General features: G+C 53.3%; 2 protein-coding genes across 2 annotated transcripts in view; one reads left to right on the top strand and one right to left on the bottom strand.

Moving 5' to 3' along the window:
* The first annotated feature begins 4667 nt into the window (after window positions 1-4667).
* LOC140399032 (LIM domain transcription factor LMO4-A-like) overlaps window positions 4668-21519 on the top strand; it is a 122132-nt gene continuing 105280 nt past the window's right edge. Inside the window, exons 1-2 of the mRNA XM_072488095.1 lie at window positions 4668-5101; window positions 7797-8039. Of these exons, the coding sequence (XP_072344196.1) occupies window positions 7801-8039 (239 nt within the window). The 5' untranslated portion in view covers window positions 4668-5101; window positions 7797-7800. The remainder of the gene's footprint in view (window positions 5102-7796; window positions 8040-21519) is intronic.
* LOC140399386 (protein phosphatase EYA4-like) overlaps window positions 8683-21519 on the bottom strand; it is a 38317-nt gene continuing 25480 nt past the window's right edge. The window contains exons 2-4 of the mRNA XM_072488972.1: window positions 19049-19633; window positions 17734-17855; window positions 8683-8751 (exon numbers count right to left, since the gene is read on the bottom strand). Of these exons, the coding sequence (XP_072345073.1) occupies window positions 8683-8751; window positions 17734-17855; window positions 19049-19633 (776 nt within the window). The remainder of the gene's footprint in view (window positions 8752-17733; window positions 17856-19048; window positions 19634-21519) is intronic.

Here is a 21519-nt window from a genome sequence, read left to right as displayed (position 1 = left end):
ACAAGGCAGATCAACCTCAGAAATTACTCCCATCATTTCAATTCATGATCTAACATCAAAATACCTAGAATAATTCAACAAAAGTGGCAGTTTCAAGGCAGCTGCGGCATTACGTTTGCGGGAGAATGCAGGTCCGTCAATTGATCTGGTACATTTTGCACAACTCAATATCTACAGGAAGAAATGGCAAAAGAATCTACGTTACAGAAACTGTTGAAGACGTGTCAGATGTCAGATGATTTTGGCCTTATTGGGACAAGCTCGGCATCTCCCAGGGAGCATTTTTAAAGGTGGATAGGTCATCAAACTGGAATCTTTGTGACTTGATATTCTTCAATAACTTCAGCACTCACACAAGGGCATAGGTCAGACATGAAGACTCACTAAAGTGACAGTCTATTGTCTGATTATAAACAAAGACATTGAAGTCATCTTCAAGAAGTGCAAAACATGTCAAGAGCATAATCCAAGTCAGCACAAAGAATCATCGATGCTGCCTGAAGTTCCTACCTATCCTTGGTCAAAATAGTATCCAAACTCTTTTATGTCCATCCACTGACTCCTTCATCATTGACTACTTTTCCAAGTATCCCATTATTCGACGGTTGCACATATGTCATGCACACTCAAAATGGTATTTTCAGTTTGTTTGGTGTGTTATGTGCAAATATTCCATTACTGACAGTTTATATTTGGCAGACCAGTGCTTACTAATCTACCTACTCTTACCAATTCTACTTTCTGAAAATAGAGAACAATTTTTAAAACTGCAAGAGAAGATGACCAACGTGAACAATATGTCAGTGCATGGGTGAAGAGAGTTTTTCAGAACCAAGGTCCAATTAAGTCATTACACACAAGGGTAAGGTGTAACTGAGGACAAATCAGATAGATTTCAGCTCCTCAAACACCATATGGTCCTATTGCATCTCGGGCAAGATCTCAAATGAAACCAAGAGCAACAATCCACAGATCACTGAACAATTAAAGACACCTCCAGACAATGTAACCATTGCAAAAATTGTAGCAACTGATTACCTTAATGCTTCAGAGACTCATAGCTTCGTCAGTTACATAAACTTCTGTACCGGTAATTAAATATGTATTGTTGTGCTTCTTTGGAAGGGGGAAAATATCTTAAACATAAAAGGGAATGTTGTAATGTTCAGCCATGATCATATTGAATGGTGATGCAGGTTCGAAGAGCCGAATGGCCTACTCCTGCACCTATTTTCTATGTTTCTATGTAACATGCTTTAAGGGATTGCAACATTACATCACTGGAAAGGAAATGTGTCACGTCAATGAGTTTTAATTTCCCTTTTGCTTTCGACAGAGCGTTCACAACTCTGCAGCTCTGATGTCTCCAAGCTTTACGTCCATGATTATCTGTTCACATGTGCCGAGTTTTAATAAATGAACTAACAACGTGTTTACTCAATCCCTCCCTTTTTTGCCTTTCTATCATTATAAACAGACAACATTCTCCAATGGCAGGGCGGCAAGTGGCTCAGTGGACAGCACTGGGACTGCGACGCTGAGGACCCGGGTTCGAATCCCGGCCCTGGGTTACTGTCTGTGTGGAGTTTGCACATTCTCCTCGTGTCTGCGTGGGTTTCAGCCCCCACAACCCAAAGATGTGCAGGTTAGGTGGATTGGCCACGCTAAATTGCCCCTTAATTGGGAAAAATAAATAATTGGGTACACTAAATTTATATTTAAAAAAACATTCTATAATTTAAATTTCAGCATTCTACCCCTGAATCATGATTGGCTGCCGGAGGAAATCCTTTCTCTGTATTTGTCCGAGCAAATCATTCCCCCAGGAACTCTCATCCTCCATAAGATTCACATCCCTCATTCCTGCAGCCTTAGCCGAGACCAAATTTTGAGGGATTTTCCTGACTCGGAAAGGGACACAGAGAGTTGGCTTGAGGGATACGAGGACAGGGCTGGTGGGTGGGTTTGAGGGATACGGAATGAGGGTGGGTAGGTGGGATTGAGGGATACGGAATGAGGGTGGGTAGGTGGGATTGAGGGATACGGGATGAGGATGGATAGGTGGGATTGAGGGATACGGGGAGAGGATGGGTAGGGGATTGAGGGATACGGAATGAGGGTGGGTAGGTGGGATTGAGGGATACGGAATGAGGGTGGGTAGGTGGGATTGAAGGATACGGGATGAGGCTGGATAGGTGGGATTGAGGGATACGGGGAGAGGATGGGTAGGGGATTGAGGGATACGGCGAGAGGATGGGTAGGTGGGATTGTGGGATGGGGAAAGGGTGGTTTGATGGCCATGATGGGTATGGGGAGAGGTGGGTAGATTTGATTGAGGGATACGGGGAGAGTGGGTAGTGGGATTGAGGGATAGGGCGAGAGGGTGGGCAGGTGGGATTGAGGGAGACGGGAGAGGGTGGGTATGTGGAATTGAGGGGCAATGGGAGAGGGTGGGTATGTGGGATTAAGGGCTACAGGAAGAGAGTGGGTAGGTGGGATTGAGGGGTACGGGGAGAGAGTGCGCAAGTGGGATTGAGGGAAAATGGGAGAGGGTGGGTATGTGGGATTGAGGGACAATGGAAGAGGGTGGGTATGTGGGATTGAGGGACAATGGAAGAGGGTGGGTATGTGGGATTGAGGGACAATGGGAGAGGGTGGTTAAGTGGGATTGAGGAATAAGGGAAGAGGGTGGGTAGGTGGGATTGAGGGATACGGGGAAAGAGTGCATATGTGGGATTGAGGGACAATGGGAGAGGGTGGGTATGTGGGATTGAGGGACAATGGGAGAGGGCGGGTATGTGGGATTGAGGGACAATGGGAGAGGATGGGTATGTGGGATTGAGGAATACGGGAAGAGAGTGGGTTGGTGGGATTGAGGGATACAGGAAGAGGGTGGGTAGGTGGGATTGGGGAATATGGGAGAGGTTGGGAGGGGGGATTGGGGGATATGGGGAGAGAGTGGGTAGATGGCATTGAGGGATATGGGGAGAGGGTGGGTAGGTAGGATTGGGGAATATGGGAGAGGGTGGGAGGTGGGATTGGGGGATACGGGGAGAGGGTGGGTAGGTGGGAATGAGGGATATGGGGAGAGGGTGGGAGGTGGGATTGAGGGATATGGGAAGAGGGTGGGTAGGCGGGATTGGGGAATAGGGGAGAGGGTGGGAGGTGGGATTGGGGGATACGGGGAGAGGGTGGGAGGTGGGATTGAGGGATACGGGAAGAGGGTGGGTAGGTAGGATTGGGGAATATGGGAGAGGGTGGGAGGTGGGATTGGGGGATATGGGGAAGGTGGGTAAGTGGGATTGAGGGATATGGGGAGAGGGTGAATAGGTAGATTGAGGGATACAGGGAAAGGGTGGATAGGTAGATTGAGGGATGGAGAGAGGGTGCATACATGGGATTGTTGGACACGGGGAGCAGGAGGGTAGGTGGGATTGAGGGATACGGGGAGAGGGTGGGTAGGTGGGATTGAGGGACACGGGGAGCAGGAGGGTAGGTGGGGGTGAGGGATACGGGGAGAGGGTGGGTAGGTGTGATTGAGGGACATGGGGAGCAGGAGGGTAGGTGGGATTGAGGGAAACGGGGAGAAGGAGGGTAGGTGGGATTGAGGGACACGGGGAGCAGGAGGGTAGGGGGATTGAGGGATCCGGGGAGAGGATGGGTAGGTGGGATTGAGGGACACGGGAAGCAGGAGGGTAGGGGGATTGAGGGATACGGGGAGAGGGTGGGTAGGTGGGATTGAGGGACACGAGAAGCAGGAGGGTAGGGAGATTGTGGGATACGGGGAGAGGGTGGGTCGGTGGGATTGAGGGACACGGGGAGCAGGAGGGTCGGGGGATTGAGGGATACGGGGAGAGGGTGGGTAGGTGGAATTGAGGGACACGGGGAGCAGGAGGGTTGGGGGATTGAGGGACACGGGGAGCTGGAGGTAGGTGGGATTGAGGGACACGGGGAGCAGGAGGTTAGAGGGATTGAGGGACACGGGGAGCTGGAGGGTAGGTGGGATTGAGGGACACGGGGAGCAGGAGGGTAGGTGGGATTGAGGGACAGGGGGAGCAGGAGGGTAGGGGGATTGAGGGACACGGGGAGCAGGAGGGTAGGTGGGATTGAGGGACACGGGGAGCAGGAGGGTAGATGGGATTGAGGGATACGGGGAGAGGGTGGGTAGCTGGGATTGAGGGACACGGGGAGCAGGAGGCTAGGGGATTGAGGGATACGGGGAGAGGGTGGGTAAGTGGGATTGAGGGACACGGGGAGCAGGAGGGTAGGTGGGATTGAGGGATACGGGGAGAGGGTGGGTAGGTGGGATTGAGGGACACGGGGAGCAGGAGGCTAGGGGATTGAGGGATACGGGGAGAGGCTGGGTAGGTGGGATTGAGGGACACGGGGAGCAGGAGGCTAGGGGATTGAGGGATGCGGGGAGAGGCTGGGTAGGTGGGATTGAGGGACACGGGGAGCAGGAGGCTAGGGGATTGAGGGATATGGGGAGAGGGTGGGTACGTGGGACCAATTGTTTGAGTGAGGTTGCTCACAGGAACCTGTGAACCAGTCAGTTACTGATTCCTTTTAGATTGTAAATGTCTGAAAAGACTTTAGTGACATGTGTGGGCTGGGTTATTTTGATCACATGGTTTTACTTCCTCCCGAACACACTCACTTTCCTGTCGTTCCCAGCTCTTGCTGATTCTCTCAGCTCTGGACCTCCTCATTGTTGCTGCTGCACTTCCTCAGCTGTTAACCCACACTCTGTGCTATCACTTCCTGGTGAACCTCCATATTTCCTTTTCCCAGGCTGACAGGGGCTGCTTGCTGGCAACATGGGACGTGGTTTGTGAAAACTAAACGGCCTCAGCCTCTTTATTTGTTTCGGCCCCTCTCTCAGTGATTCACTTGTTCTAATGAGCTCAGTGGGAGTGCTGCCCTCGCTCGCTCTCTGCTCATTGGCACAGACCTCAGGCAGCTCCTCACTGGCTGCTTGACAAAACCCAGTCAACTGCAAAACCTCGGGAGCTCAGACACACAGCCGCTGAGACAAGCTGAGAACTGACACTGGAAGTTACAGCACCAAGTGAGACAACCAGCTAAACATCAACTGAAACAGGTGAAGGAGCATGACAGGGATAGGGAAGTGAGGGCAAGAGAGGCAGCGGGGAAAGGGAGAAGTGAGAGGAAGAGGGTGATGGGGGGGAGAGGAGAGGGGAGGACAGAGTGTGGTGAGAGGGGGAAGAGAGAGGGTGAGATAGGGGAGGACGGAGAGATAGGGGAGGAAGGAGAGATAGGGGAGGGATGGGGGAGGACAGGGAAGGAGGGGGTACGAGGGGGGAAGACGGTGAGGGAGAGGGAGGGGAGGATGAGGGAGAGGATGGGGGGGAGTTTGGGGAAGGAGGGGGAGGACAAAGGGGAGGATGAGGGGGAGGACTGGGTGGGAGGGAGAGGACGAAGGGGAGGACGGGAGGATGAGGGGGAGGATGGGAGGGAGGGGGAAGGAGAGGGGAGGAGATGGGTGAGGGGGAAGGGGAGGGTGAGGAGGGGGGAAGGGTGGATGAGGAAGGAGGATGGGGAAGGAGGGGAGAATGAGGAAGGTGGGAGAATGGGAGAGGACGGGGAGGGAGGAGAGGTCAAGGGAAGGGGATGGGGAGGGAATGGGAGGATGAGTAGAGAGGGAGAGATTGGGGGGAGAGGACGAGAGCAGGACGGAGGGGGAGGACAGGGCAGGAGGGAGGACAAGGGGGGAGGGAGGATGAGGGGGGAATACGAGGAGGGGGTGGGAGGACAAGGAGAGAGGGGACCAGAGGGGGTAACCAGAAGGGGAGGGGCAGGGAGAAGGCAGGATGGTGGGGGAGGACGAGGGAAGAGGGTGGACTAGGGGGGAGGACAAGAGGGAGGATGAGGGGGGAGACGAGGGGGAAGTCAAGGGGGGGCAGGGGAGGATGGGGAAGGAGGGGAGGACAAGGGGGGAGTATTTGGAAGGGGGGGACTAGGGGAGAAGACGGGGAGTGGGTGGGATGAGGGGGAGGACAGGAGGGAGCACGCAGAGGGAGGACGAAGGAGGAGGACAAGAGGGGAGGACGGGGAGGATGAGGGAGGAGAATGAGGGGGAGGACGAGGGGGAGGATGAGGAGGAAGGATGAGGGGCGAGGATGAAGGGGAGGATGAAGCTGGAGGACACGAAGGGATGGAGTAGGAAGGGGAAATGCTGAGCTAAAAAGGGGAGAGAGAACATGAAGGGAGATGAGCGAGGGGGGGGATGGTGAGAATGGAGACAGACGGAGGATAGACAAGGAGAAGATAGGCAGATTGTGAGAGAACATAAAGAGAGTAGGAATGGAGAATGGACGGCGTGAATGGGTCAGGGGAGGGCAGAGGAGTGAGTCAGTGCTTGGGGGATTGGGAATAAACCGGGAAGTGGAGAATGGCTCTGGGGAGGGGGAGGGAAGTCAAGGGGTGGCATGGGATCAGAGGAATGGAACACATGATCCCTTGTGTGTGTGCGTGAGTGTATGTGTGTGTGCGTGAGTGTATGTGTGTGTGCGCGAGTGTATGTGTGTGTGCGTGAGTGTATGTGTGTGTGCGTGAGTGTATGTGTGTGTGTGTGTGCGTATGTGTGTGTGCGTGAGTGTATGTGTGTGCATGTGTGAGCATGAGTGTGTCTGTGAATGTGAGTGTGTATGTGGGTGAGTGGGAGTGTCTCTGTGTGTCTGTGAATCATAGAATCATAGAATTTACAATGCAGAAGGAGGCCATTCAGCCCATCGAGTCTGCAGGCTTTCAGAAAGAGCATCCGACCTAAACCCACACCTCCATCCTATCCCCTTAATCTCACCTAACCCAACCTTTTTAGACACTAAGGGCAATTTAGCATAGACAATCCACCTTACCTGCACATCTTTGGACTGTGGGAGGAAACCGGAGCACCCGGAGGAAACCCACACAGACACGGGGAGAATGTGCAGACTCCGCATAGACAGTGACCCAAGCCGGGAATCAAACCTGGGACCCTAGAGCTGTGAAGCAACAGTGCTACCATCCTGCCCCTATGTGTGTGGTTGTGAGTGTGTGAGTGCAGGTGTGTGTCTGTGAGTGTTTATGTTTGTGTGTCTGTGAGTGGGAGTGTTTGAGTATGAGTGTTTGTGTGTGTGAGTGTGAGCGTTTGTGTATATTTGTGTTGTCTGTGAGTGTGCGCCTGTGTGTGTCTGTGGGTTTAGAGTGTGTCCATGTGTGACAGTGAGTGTGTGTGTTTCTCTCTGAGTGTAGGTATGTGTGCCTGTGAATGTGTTTGTATCTGAGAGTGGGTATATGTCCGTCAGTGTGTGTATGTGCATGTGTGTGTGAATGTGTGTTTGTGTGTGAGCATGTATGTGTGTGTATGTGTGTTTGCCTGTGAGTTTAAGTGTGTGTTTATGTGAGTGTGTGATTGTGTGAGAGTGAGTGTGTGTGTGGGTACATGTGTATATGTGAGTGAGAGTTGTGTGTGCATGTGTTTGTGTGAGTTAGTCTTTGTGAGTATGTGTGTGAGTGCGTTTGTGTGCAAGTAAGTGTGTGTGTGCCTGAGTGAGTGTGTGTGTCGATGAGTGAGTGTGTGTGAGTGAGTGTGCATTTGTGTGCAAGTGTGTGTGTGTGTCTGAGTGAGAGTGTGTGTGAGTTACTGTCTGTCTGTCTGTATTTTTATGTTTAGTGAGGACAGGCTCAGTTTGACTATACTGTCCTTTCCTGCTCCAGTCAGTGTGACTATTCTATTGCCTTTGTATCATCTCCTCTGCCTGTCTGCAAAGCTCACCGTGTCACACTGTCTCCAGGGCCATGGTGAACAGCCGGAGTTCTGGATCAGCAGGAAGTCCATTGGATGGAGGCAGCTCAGTCCACAGGACGTGTGCGGGATGTGGGCTGAAGATTCTGGAGCGTTTCCTTCTGTACTCGATGGAGCGATATTGGCACCTACCCTGCCTCAAATGTTCATGCTGCCAAGTCCAGCTGGCAGAGATTGGCACTTCCTGCTACACCAAGAGTGGGATGATCCTTTGCAGGAATGACTACATCAGGTACCAGCGCCAATCCGTGCCATGTCTATTTTGGTCATCACCCCACAGGGAGACGAATTTTGGAACTTTCCGATTCCATTTCTCCACCATCATTAAACATTAGCTTCCCCTCTGAGCCGGAGGTTCTGGGTTCAAATCCCACGCCAGACATTTGTGTCCATAATCCTGGCTGATACTCCCAGTACAGTACTGAGGGAGTGCTGCGTGATCGGAGTTAGTATCCTTTCCGATTAGACGTTAAATTGAGGCCCCGTATAATCTCGCAGTTTGGTGTAAAAGATAGAACAGTATTTTGAACGAGAGTGCAGGAGGTACCTATGCCCTGACCAATATTTATCCCTCAATCAGCAGATTAATATCACAAAGACAGATGGCCTGGTCATTTATCTCATTGCTGTTTGTGTGACTCAAATGTACCGCATGATCTTCAAGTCTACAAATCCTATTCTCACCCAACATCAGTCTAAGCTCAGCTCTGACAGGGAGACTGGAAGGATCTAATACTCACACTGATTCCCCCACAATTTACCAAGGGTCACCGAGACCAAATGTTCACCTTCCACCCACCCCCTGCTGGGATCATCGAATCCAAGAGGCTGGGAATTGAACCCAGATCTTCATCTTTCCAGCTCACCTTAAGCCTTTAGGTCAGGGCCTCAGTATAAATCACATCTTCAAACCAAGGGCTGGTAAACGTTGTTTGTGCTTCAGCCTGAAATAACAAGTATAAAACCTTGGTAAGGGTGCACTTGGAGTATTGCGCACAATTCTGGTCGCCACACAAGCAGATGGATGTAGAGGCTTTGGCGAGGGAGCAAAGGAGGTTTACCAGGATGTTGCCTGGTCTGGAGGATGTTAGCTATGTGAAGAAGCTGAATAGACTCGGATTGTTTTCATTAGAAAGACGGAGGACGGGGCAGCAAGGTGGCGCAGTGGATTAGCCCTGCTGCCTCACGGCGCCGAGGTCCCAGGTTCGATCCCGGCTCTGGGTCACTGTCCGTGTGCAGTTTTCACATTCTACCCGTGTTTGCGTGGGTTTTCTCCCCCTCAACACAAAGATTTTTTAAAAATATATATTTATTAAAGTTTTTTAACAAAACAATTTTTTCCCCTTACAAACAATAAATCCCCCCCCCCCCCCGCCCCGCGTAACAAAATAACCCAAAATCGCCCTGAGCAAGATGTATATATGGTAAGATGATATATTTACAGAGCTTTATAAACTGGCTCTCGCCCGTTCGTGCCAGTTTCCCCCACCCTCCATGTTATCCCTTGCTCGTCCGTCCCCTCAAGCAATCTCTCGTCCCCCCCACCCCCCCCCCCCCCCCCCCCACCCCCCCCCCCGGGTTGCTGCTGCTGCTGACCGACCTTCCTCTAACGCTCCGCGAGGTAGTCTAGGAACGGTTGCCACCACCTGTAGAACCCCTGCGCAGACCCCCTTAAGGCAAACTTAATCCTTTCCAACTTTATGAACCCAGCCATGTCATTTGTCCAGGCCTCCACGCTAGGGGGCTTCGCCTCCTTCCACATTAGCAAGATCCTTCGCCGGGCTACCAGGGACGCAAAGGCCAGAATGCCGGCCTCTTTCGCCTCCTGCACTCCCGGTTCGTCCACTACTCCAAATATTGCTAGCCCCCAGCTTGGCTTGACCCGGACTTTCACCACCTGAGATATTGCTCCCGCCACTCCTCTCCAGAACCCCTCCAGTGCCGGGCATGACCAAAACATATGGACATGGTTCGCCGGACTCCCTGAACACCTTCCACATCTGTCCTCTACCTCAAAGAACCTACTCAACCTCGCCCCCGTCAAGTGCGCTCTGTGAACCCCCTTAAATTGTATCAGGCTGAGCCTGGCACATGAGGAGGAGGAATTGACCCTACCCAGGGCAATGCCCACAAACCTTCCTCGATCACCTCCCCCAGCTCCGCCTCCCATTTACCCTTTAACTCTTCTGCTAGCGCTTCCCCCTCTTCTTTCATCTCTTGGTGTATTGCCGAAACCTTGCCCTCCCCGACCCGTACACCCGAGATCATCCTGTCTTGAATTTCCTGTGTTGGGAGCAGCGGGAATTCCCTGACCTGTCGCCTCACAAAAGCCCTCACCTGCATATATCTGAATGCATTTCCCGGGGGTAGCTCAAACTTCTCCTCCAGTGCCCCATGGCTCGCAAATGTCCCGTCGATGAACAGGTCCCCCATTCTTCTAATCCCCGCCCGGTGCCAGCCCTGGAATCCCCCGTCCATCTTCCCCGGGACAAACCGGTGGTTACCCCTGATCGGGGACCACACCGAGGCTCCCACTGCACCCCTGTGCCGTCACCAGCGCCCCCAAGCTCGTTCCTTTGCAGGACGCCATCTCCATCCTCTTCCATGCCGCCCCCTCTCCCTCCATAACCCACTTACGGATCATCGCCACGTTTACTGCCCAGTAGTAGCTCCCTAGGTTTGGCAGCGCCAGCCCTCCTCGGTCCCTACTGCGCTCCAGGAACCCTCTCCTTACCCTCGGGGCTTTGTTCGCCCACACAAACCTCATAATACTCCTACCTACTCTCTTGAAAAAGCCTTTGGTGATCACGATGGGGAGGCACTGGAACACAAACAAAAACCTCGGAAGGACCACCATTTTTACTGACTGCACTCTACCCACCAACGAGAGTGGCAACATGTCCCATCTTTTGAAGTCCACCTCCATTTGGTCCACCAACCTCGTCAGATTCAGTTTGTGTAGGGCCCCCCAGCTCCTGGCTATCTGGATCCCTAGATACCGAAACCTCCCCTCCGCCCTCCTCAGCGGTAGGTCCCCTATCCCTCTTTCTTGGTCCCCTGCCTGTAGTACGAAAAGCTCGCTCTTCCCTACATTGAGCTTGTAGCCCGAGAACTCCCCAAACTCCCTCAAAGTCTGCATGACCTCCACCATTCCCTCCATTGGGTCCGCCACGTACAGCAGCAGGTCGTCCGCGTATAGCGACACCCGATGCTCTTCCCCCCCGCGGACCACCCCCCTCCATTTATTAGACTCCCTCAGTGATATGGCCAAGGGTTCGATCGCCAATGCAAACAGGGGGGACAGAGGGCATCCCTGCCTCGTTCCTCGGTACAGCCGAAAGTACTCCAACCTCCACCGGTTCGTCACCACACTTGCCACCGGGGCGCTGTAAAGGAGCTTAACCCAGCTAATAAACCCTCCCCCGAACCCAAACCTACGCAACACCTCCCAGAGGTACTCCCACTCAACTCGGTCAAAGGCCTTTTCCGCATCCATGGCTGCCACTATCTCCACCTCTCCCTCCTCCGATGGCATCATTATCACGTTCATCACATTCGTATTTAATTGCCTGCCCTTTACAAATCCCATCTGGTCCTCATGTATCACCCCCGGGACACAGTCCTCAATCCTCGTGGCCAGCACTTTTGCCAATAGCTTAGCGTCCACATTAAGGAGCGAAATCGGCCTGTACGACCCACATTGCAGTGGGTCCTTGTCTTGCTTCAGAATCAAGGAAATTGTCGCCTCTGACATTGTCGGGGGCAGGGACCCCTCCTCTCTTGCCTCATTAAAGGTCCCCACTAGTAGCGGGGCCAACAGGTCCGCATACTTTCTATAGAACTCCACCGGGAACCCGTCCGGCCCCGGGGCCTTCCCCGCCTGCATGCTCCCCAAACCCTTACTCAGCTCCTCCAACCTGATTGGTGCCCCCAAACCAGCCACCTCTTGCTCCTCCACCCTCGGGAACCGCAGTTGGTCCAGGAATCTTCCCATCCCCTCTTCTCCCCCTGGGGGCTGGGCTCTGTACAGCTCTTCGTAGAAGGCCTTGAATACCTTGTTTATTTCCGTTGCACTATGATGGTGGGCCATGGCTCCCCCACCATCTTTGACACCCCTATTTCCCTCGCTGCCGCCCTCTTATGGAGCTGGTGTGCCAGCATCCGACTGGCCTTTTCCCCGTACTCGTAGGTCGCCCCCTGCGCCTTCCTCCACTGTGCCTCCGCCTTGCCCGTGGTCAGCAAGTCAAACTCCGTCTGGAGCCGTCGTCTTTCCCCAAGTAATCTTTCCTCCAGGGCCTCTGCATATCTCCTGTCCACTCGCAAAATCTCCCCCACTAACCTCTCCCTTTCCATGCCCTCTATCTTCTCCCTATGAGCCCTGATGGAGATTAGCTCTACCCTGTTCACCGCCTTCAACGCCTCCCATACCACCCCCACTCGCACCTCCCCGTTGTCGTTGGCCTCCAAGTACCTTTCAATACACCCCCTTACCTTCCCACACACCACCTCATCTGCCAACAGTCCCACATCCAACCGCCACAGCGGGCGTTGGTCCCTCTCCTCTCCCAGCCCCACTTCCACCCAGTGCGGGGCATGGTCCGAAACGGCTATAGCCGAATCCTCCGTCCCCTCCACCCTCGGGATGAGTGCCCTGCCCAGCACAAAGAAATCTATACGGGAGTAGGCTTTGTGCACGTGGGAGAAGAAAGAAAATTCCCTGGCCTGCGGTCTTGCAAACCTCCATGGGTCCACTCCCCCCATCTGGTCCATAAACCCTCTGAGCACCCTGGCCGCCGCCGGCCTCTTTCCCATCCTTGATCTGGAGCGGTCTAGTGCTGGGTCCAGCACCGTATTGAAATCCCCTCCCATTATCAGTCCTCCTACCTCCAGGTCCGGGATACGCCGCAACATGTGCTTCATAAATCCAGCATCATCCCAGTTCGGGGCGTATACATTTACCAACACCACCCACGTCCCTTGCAACCTACCACTCACATCACGTATCTCCCTCCATTGTCCGCTACGATAGTCTTGGCCTCAAATGACACATGTTTTCCCACCAGAATTGCCACCCCTCTGTTTTTCGCGTCCAGTCCCGAGTGAAATACCTGTCCTACCCATCCCCTTCTTAACCTAACCTGGTCCGCCACCTTCAGGTGTGTCTCTTGGAGCATAGCCACGCCTACCTTCAGTCCCTTCAAGTGCGCGAACACTCGAGCCCTCTTCACCGGTCCGTTCAGGCCCCTCACATTCCACGTTATCAGCCGGATTGGAGGGGCTCTCACCCCCCCCCCCCCCCTCCCCCCCCCCCCCCCCCTCACCCTCACCCCCAATCTCCTTTTCTGGGCCAGTCCCGTGTCCGCGACTCCCTCACCTCCGTCCCGGCCACCTCTTCTGTGTCCCATTCCCTTTCGGCCAGTGCAGCAGCAACCCTGTTTCCCCCCCCCTCCCCCCCTTCCCTCCTCCCCGCTAGACCCCTGTCTAGCTTTTTTGCTCCCCCCCATATCACTCCCGTAAGTCAGCTGACGCCTGGTGACCCCGGCTTCCCCCGTGTGGGAATCTCCCCATCAGTAGACGTTCCTACGCGCCCCCTCCCACCTTTCTTCCCGCGCGCGGGAGAAAAACCCCGCGCTTCCCAGAGCCTGCCCCGCCCCCCCCCGACGCAGCTTCTGTTGCGGCCTTGTCTCTCGTCCCCAGCCCATATAACATTCCCTGCGCGTGCTTGCCCCCCTATATACAACCGCCATCATACTACAACCCTCAAATACCCCCCACCCTCACAAACCTTCAATTAGAGTCCAACTTTTCAGTTAATATAAAGGTCCAAGCCTCTTCGGGGCGTTTCGAAGTAGTGGTGTTGGCCGTTATATGTGACCCACAGTCGCGCTGGCTGCAACATTCCAAATTTCACTCCTTTCCGATGCAGCATCGCTTTGGCCCGGTCGAAACCCGCTCTCCGCTTAGCGACCTCCGCGCTCCAGTCTGGGTATATTCTAATCTCAGCATTGTCCCACTTGCTGCTCCGCTCCTTCTTGGCCCATTTCAGGACCCTCTCTCTATCTGTGAACCGTTGAAATCTCACCACCATCGTCCTTGGCGGCTCGTTTGCTTTGGGCTTCCTCGCCAGCACCCAGTGCGCCCCTTCCAGCTCCAGCAACCCCGGGGGGGCCTCCGCGCCCATCAGCGCCCCGATCATTGTGCCCGCATATGCCGCGGCGTCGGCCCCCTCCACTCCTTCTGGGAGACCCAGGATCCTCAAATTGTTTCTCCTCGACCTGTTCTCTGGGTCTTCGAGTCTTCCCGCCCACGTCTTGTGTAGCGCCTCGTGCTGCTCCACTCTCACTGCCAGGCCCAAGAGCTCATCCTCATTCTCACTCACTTTGTCCTGGATCTCCTGGATCTTCACCTCGTGGGCTTTCTGGGTTGCCCCAAGTCCCTTAATTATTGCCAGCATCAGCGCCACCATCTCCTTGCGCAGCTCCTCGAAGCAGCGCTTGATGAATTCTTGCATCTCTTCTTTGTCCCCGGCCGCCGCCATTTTGTATATTTTACCCTTCTTCTCCCGCTGCTCCCGTGCCTTTTTTTTGGCCGTTTCGCTGCGGGTCCGGTCCATACAGGTTAGTGGGGGACCTCTCTCCTCTCTTCCCCACGGGTTGGCTGTGTGAAAAGTCCCGTTGGGGCTCTTCTATCGAGCCCGAAAGTCCGTCTTCGCGGGAGCTGCCGATTCGTGCGGCTTAGCTCCGCATAGCCGCAACCGGAAGTCCCCTCAACACAAAGATGTGCAGGGTAGGTGGATTGGCCACGCTAAATTGCCCCTTAATTGGAAAAATTAATTGGGTACTCTCACATTATTTTTAAAAAAGAAAGACGGAGGTTGTGGAGTGACCTGATAGAGGTCTACAAGATTATGAGGGGCACGGATAGAGTGGATGGGCAGGCACTCTTTCTCAGGCTGGAGGGGTCAGTCACCTGAGGCCATAGGTTTAACGTCCTTGGGGCAAAGTTTTGCAGAGATGTGCGAGTCAGGTTTTTTACACAGAGGGTGGTGAGTGCCTGAAAGGCGTTGCCAGGGGAGGTTGTGGAAGTAGGTACATTATCGGCGTTCAAAAGGCATCTTGACAAACACGTGGATAGGATGGGTGCAGAGGGATAATGCATAAGGAAGTGCTGAGGGTTTTGGCAAAGCTCTCCACCTACAATTACGAGATTTTGTATCGTCCCGGGAAGCTCAACGACCCCCCCAATGCCCTATCTCGAGGTACATGTGCCAGCGCACAAGTGGACCGACTCCGGGCCCTACACGATAGTCTCTGTCACCCGGGGGTCACCCGGTTCTTTCACTTCGTAAAGGCCCGCAACCTGCCCTACTCCATTGCGGAGGTCAGGGCTGTCACCAGAGACTGCCAGGTCTGCGCAGAGTGCAAACCGCACTTCTACCGGACAGACCGAGCGCACCTGGTGAAGGCCTCCCGCCCCTTTGAACGCCTCAGCATGGCTTCAAAGGGCCCCTCCCCTCCACCGGCCAAAACACGTACTTCCTAAACGTGGTCGATGAGTACTCTCGATTTCTCTTCGCCATCCCATGCCTCGATATGACTTCTGCCACGGTCATTAAAGCGCCCAATAGGATCTTCACACTGTTCGGTTTCCCCGCTTATGTCCACAGCTCCTTTATGAATGATGAGCTGCGTAAGTTCCTGCTCGGCAAAGGCATTGCCTTGAGCAGGACGACCAGCTCCAACCCCCGGGGAAACGGGCAGGTGGAGAGGGAGAATGGGACGGTCTGGAAGGCCGTCCTGCTGGCCCTACGGTCTAAAAATCTCCCGGTCTCCCGCTGGCAGGATGTCCTCCCCGACGCGCTCCACTCCATCCGATCACTCCTCTGCACTGCAACTAACGAAACCCCCCACGAACGTCTCCTTGCTTTCCCCAGGAAGTCCACCTCCGGGGTTTCGCTGCCAACATGGCTGGCAGCTGCTGGACCCGTCCTTCGCAAACACGTGCAGACCCATAAGGTGGACCTGTTGGTCGACAGAGTACAACTACTGCACGCGAACCCGCAGTACGCCTACGTGGCACACCCCTACGGGCGCTAGGACACAGTCTCCCTCCGGGACCTGGCACCAGCTGGATCCCCACCCTTGGCCCACCACCCGAACCCCCCCCCCCTCCGATTGCCCCGGCGCCACTCACCCTCCCCCCAGTGCACCTCACCACAGCCCCAGCCCCAGGACGGTCCGTCCTCCCACTGGTTCCACTCGGGGATGAGGACGAGGACAACACACTCCCGGAGTCACAGGCGACCAAGTCGGTGCCCGCATCACCACCGGGGCCGAGGCGATCACAGCGGAGGATCAAGGCACCCGACAGATTGAACCTGTAGATTTTGCCTGAACTTGTAAATTTTGCCTGAACTTGTAAATTTTGCCTGAACTGTAAATTTTTCCTCCACCCCCACTGGACTCTTTTTTAACAGGGGATGAATGTGGTAGTGACCACTAACTGTATATTAGATGTAGTAACTGTATATTAGATGTAGTACGGTAAGGCTCCTGTACTAGAGGTACGGGGGTAAATCCCTGCCTGCTGGCTCTGCCCAGTAAGCGGTGTATAAATGTGTGTGCACACCGGAGCTGCTCCCATTCTGGCAGCAGCTGCAGGAGGCCACACATCTCTGCTTAATAAAGCCTCGATTAATCTCTACTCTCGTCTTGTAGTAATTGATAGTGCATCAACCGGTACAGACTTGGAGGGCAGAAGGGCCTGTTTCTGTGCTGTACTGTTCTTTGTTCTAACAGAGGGGCTGATTCTACGGCCACACAGTGCCCGCCGCAAGTCCCATTGTGTTGGTAGGAGGCTTTGTGTCTGGCAGCTCAAAACATGCACCCCCCTTACTCTCAAACCCAGTGGTGCCCGATCCCTTGGTCCCCACCTTTCTCCAACTTTTGCCCACCCCATAAACCCTTGCCCCCTTCCCAAGGTCAGTCCTCCCCCTCTTGTCAAAGGCAGATGCCACCCTAGCAGTGTTGGCCTGGGTGCCATGCATTGCCAGCACAATCTCCTGTGACAGGGGCCTCTGGGCTCCTCCAGTTGGCCTTGTAGTTGCTGGAGTGTCCCTGACACCCCCTCTTGTAAAGCATGGCTCTGCATTTACATCTTGAGCAGCGACGGGAGAACCTTTTCCAGAGGCCTGGCATCTGGCAAGAGCATCTGTTTCTTGGGATTCAGCAGACCTCCCACTGCTTTGGAAATTCCTGCCTTCCCCTGATGTGCTACAGCAGCTGTGTGGTGCTCACCAGATAGTGACCCGGAAGCCCGTCCACTAACATAAAAGGAAGGGTATAATGTCGGAATTGTATAAGACACGGTGAGGCCACAACTGGAGTATTGTGTGTAGTTCTACTCACTACATTACAGGAAGGACGTAACTGCTCTAGACAGAGTGCAGAGGAGGTTTACAAGAATGTTGCCAGGGCTAGAAAAGTGTAGCTACGAGGAGAGAGTGGATAGGTTGGGGTTATTTTCCCTGTAATAAAGAGGGGTGACTTAATTGAGCTGTACAAACTCATGAGGGGACGTGATAGAGTGGACAGGATAAAATTGTTTCCCTTGGTGGAGAATTCTATAACAAGGGGCAGAGATTCAAGATAAGTGGCAGAATGTGTAGAGGGGTCATGAGGAAGAACATTTTTACGCAGGAGGTATCTGGAATCCGCTGCCTGAGTTGGGGGTGGAGGCAGAGACCCGAAACTCTTTTAAAAAGTACCAGGATCTGCACCTTAAGTGCTCTGAGCTACAGGGCCGGGTGCAGGAAGGTGGGATTAGAAATGGCATCGGGAAGTCCTCGGGTAGGCATGGATAAGTTGGGCTGAATGGCCTCCTCCTGTGCTGTAACATTTCTATGATTCTATGATTCTATATCCTACCGAGATGTGTGGCTGCGTTGGATGGAGTAGTGCCGGAAATTCGGTGTCCGAGCTCCAGGGTGCGCTGTGGGGTTGGTCGGGGGCAGCGATTCCAAATGGCCAGGCGTCATCTGATGGAAATCCTGTAAGACAAAGGACATCGGACCAGCGTTTGGGAATAACAAAGGTGTGGGAGGTGAGAGACTCACTTGAGACAGGACACCTGGAAAAAGATGCATTGGACTCTCACTCCTTCAGCGCATGCCAACCTCGCTGTACGCCATAGCCCCTCCAGGGCCTCCCCCATGATGTCCATCGCCCTCCCCTCATAGGGGGTCAGGACTCTTATCTCAGGCAACCCCCAACCCATCTTTTCTCGCTCATGCCTGTTATGGGCCACCTCCTCTTGTAGGGACACAAAGAGGGCATTAAGAGGTAGACACCTTGCTGGTAGGGGGAGGGGTGGGGGGGAGGGTTATTTCAGGTGGCAAGGTGCCTAACCAGAGAGGGGTTCTGGCTTGTTATGCTCTCGGCGTCGCATAAGCGGCTTCCTTGTGGTGCACTTGGCAAAGGAAGGTTCAGACGTGGAGATAACTTCAACACGTTTATTAAACTATTTACACTTCTCCTACTCGGGTTCGCCACTACGGTTAATTCTTCTATAGCTACTCAGACTGACTAACCAGCTGCTACAATCCACGTGGTGGGTGTAATATTGAATCAACCGTGTCTCTACTCACTGACTGTCTCCACTGGAAAGAGGAAGATCATGTGTGTTGTGTCCTTTATATATGGGTTGGTGTAATGCCCTCCTATGGTCGTGTCACCTCTGTGTGTATCGTGAATGCCCATTGGTCATGTCCTATCTAACTGTTCTATTGGTTGAGTGTCTGTGTGTCATGTCTCTGGTGCTCCCTCTAGTGTCTAGATAGCCTACATGTATTTACATTAACCCCTTGTGTTTTTATAGTGATGCATATCACCACATCCCCCCTTTTTTACATATTTTCTGTACACTTAAAGAAAATTGAACAAAAAATAGGTAGATAAGTTATGGTATGTACAAGTCATGAGAACAGTGATTAAACAATAAGTCCAAATCAAATGTGCGAGTCCAAAACCCTGTAATCACCATGGTCAAATGTCTCTCTTGGTGGGGTGGTGAGTTTGATGGTGGCATGTCCTTGTGAACGCCATCAGTGTCCCTGTGTATCAGGAACCAAGAAGTGGTCAAATCACTTCGCTGTCTGATTTGGAGTCTTTTTTTTTCGATGTTTGTGATGGTGATGCTGGATGGCATCTTGTAGCTGATATGTCGTTGACGTTGAAGAGGTACCATCAACAGTATCATTCGAGGTCATGTATGTGCCATATGTGGAAGTTGGATAATACTGTGCATACTGGTTTTGGCCAAATGTTGTGTAGGAAGGGTAATCCTGCTGAGAACTGTTGAAGCTTGTCGAATTGGAGACAGAATTGCTGCTCGCATAAATACCTGGTGATGGTGTGAAACTAGAACCTTGCATCTGATAGGAATATGCCGTCTGGCCAGGCTGGGGTGCAGCAAATCCTGGGCAGTGACTAAGGCATCCAGTCTGCAGTGCAGATTGTGCTTGCAGTAGTCCTCCTTCGGTCTTGATTCCATAAGTGGGCGATTCGTAGTGGCCTGTTTGAGAATATGCTGCACAGACTGCTGGCTGCTGCATTCCTGAATACTGGGTTTGTCCAGCATGAGCTGTCATTGGCTGCACAGCTGGTGTGGAACAGATGTGTGGATATAGCTGTGGTGAATATTGGTGTATTCTTCTTGGACTGTAGCCACTCCTTGTTATTACTGACCCAGTGTAATTGTCAAGTGACCCATCTCCTGTCGTCGTCGTCACCCTGAGCGTGCCATCACTGAGGTTGCGGCACTCCCTGTCTGGAGTAAATTCCGGCTTACGTGAATCAGAGTTGGCGTTTGGTTGCTCCCCATCTGGAGTCTGGTCTGTTTTAACTGAGTCAGTGTTGGTTTGTTGATGCTCCCCGTCCGGAGTCTTAGCAGGTTCACTGGAGTCAGCTGAGATTTCTTGAAGCTCCACGTCTGGAGTCGGAACATGCAGGAATGCATTGACTTGTGGAGAGGTTCGAACGAATGAGGTTGGAAGTAACGTGGTGTCACCGGAGTCACCAGTGGTCTCACAGTGATCGTCGAGTGCCTCTGTACACACTAACTGAGGTTTGTCACATTGCACATCTTGCATGGGAAGTGGGATGCTGTCGTCACTCGTCTCACATACAGTGGATAGAGCCTCAGTAGCTGCTTGTTGTTCACTTGGGCTGGGTATACTGTCAGAGTCTTCTCAGACAATGTGGGTGGCCGTCATAGTTGCTGTGTTGTTCATTTGGGCTTGGACTGTCATAGTCGCTTTGTTCTTCACTGGAGCATGATAGACCGTCATGGTCGTCCTGCTGTGAGGTTTCTCGCGCATGCGCACACAGACCTTCCCCTTCTGTGCGCTTCTCGCGCAACTGCGCATATGCAGTACCTTTACAAAGATGGCCACCGATCAAAATTGTTCTCTGCTCCGGGATCTCGGCCTCGTGGTGAGTACTGGCGCTTCTCTTATCGTTTTCAGCTGGTTGGAGTGTGTTTTCCTCACTGTATTTACCGAATTTGTCCAGGACGGCCTGGAAGTCGCTCCTGTTTTGCCCTTTGGAGAACTTGAATTTTTTAAAGATTTCTTCTTCTCTGGCACCGGCGATGGTGAGCAGAAGCTCTGTCTTTTCAGCATCGGCCATGTCTTGTAGGCCGGCTGCTACCAGGAAGATTTCAAACTTTTGCCGGAATGCCCACCAGTTTTCACGGAGATCGCCGTGGCACTGGAGCTGCTGCGGAACCTGGATCTCAAACATCTTGCCTGGGTATCGTTGCTGGTTGTCACTGTATGCTGAGTTTTAGCTGTATGGATTGAAACAGTTCAGTCCTGGTACCATGTCTTGTTATGCTCTAGGAGTAGCATAAGCGGCTTCCTTGTGGTGCACTTGACAAAGGAAGGTTCAGACGTGGAGATAACTTCAACACGTTTATTAAACTATTTACACTTCTATTACTCGGGTTCGCCACTACTGTTAATCCTTCTATAGCTACTCAGACTGACTAACCAGCTGCTACAATCCATGTGGTGGGTATAATATTGTATCAACCCTGTGCTGTACTCACTGACTGTCTCCACTGGAAAGAGGAAGATCATGTGTGTTGTGTCCTTTATATATGGGTTGGTGTAATGCCCTCCTGTGGTCGTGTCACCTCTATGTGTATTGTGAATGCCCATTGGTCGTGTCCTATCTAATTGTTCTATTGGTTGAGTGTGTGTGTGTCATGTCTCTGGTGCTCCCTCTAGTGTCTCGCTAGCCTACATGTATTTACATTAACCCCTTGTGTCTTTACAGTGATGCATAGCACCATAGGTTCCAATGGGGATTGCTGGGGGGGGCTTACTGAGAAAGACACTGGGAGATCAGGGGCGGGATTCTCCAACCCCCTGCCGGGTCGGAGAATCGCCGGGGGGGCGGCGTGAATCCCGCCCCCGCCGACTGCCGAATTCTCCGGCGCCGGGGATTTGGCAGTGGCGGGAATCGCGCCGCGCCGGTCGGCGGCCGCTGGCAGCTGCCCCCCCGGCAATTCTACGGCCTGCGATGGGCCGTGGCTTCCCGTTTTCAGCTGGTCCTGCCGGTGTAAATTAGGCCTGGTACTTACCGCCGCGCGGACGGCCTCCGGGGTCCTCGGGGGGCGCGGGGGGATCTGGCCCCGGGGCTGCCCCCACG

Source organism: Scyliorhinus torazame, chromosome 22 (assembly GCF_047496885.1).
Source record: "Scyliorhinus torazame isolate Kashiwa2021f chromosome 22, sScyTor2.1, whole genome shotgun sequence".
In the NCBI taxonomy this organism is placed as follows: Eukaryota; Metazoa; Chordata; class Chondrichthyes; order Carcharhiniformes; family Scyliorhinidae; genus Scyliorhinus; species Scyliorhinus torazame.
This window is presented reverse-complemented; position numbering and strand designations above follow the sequence as displayed.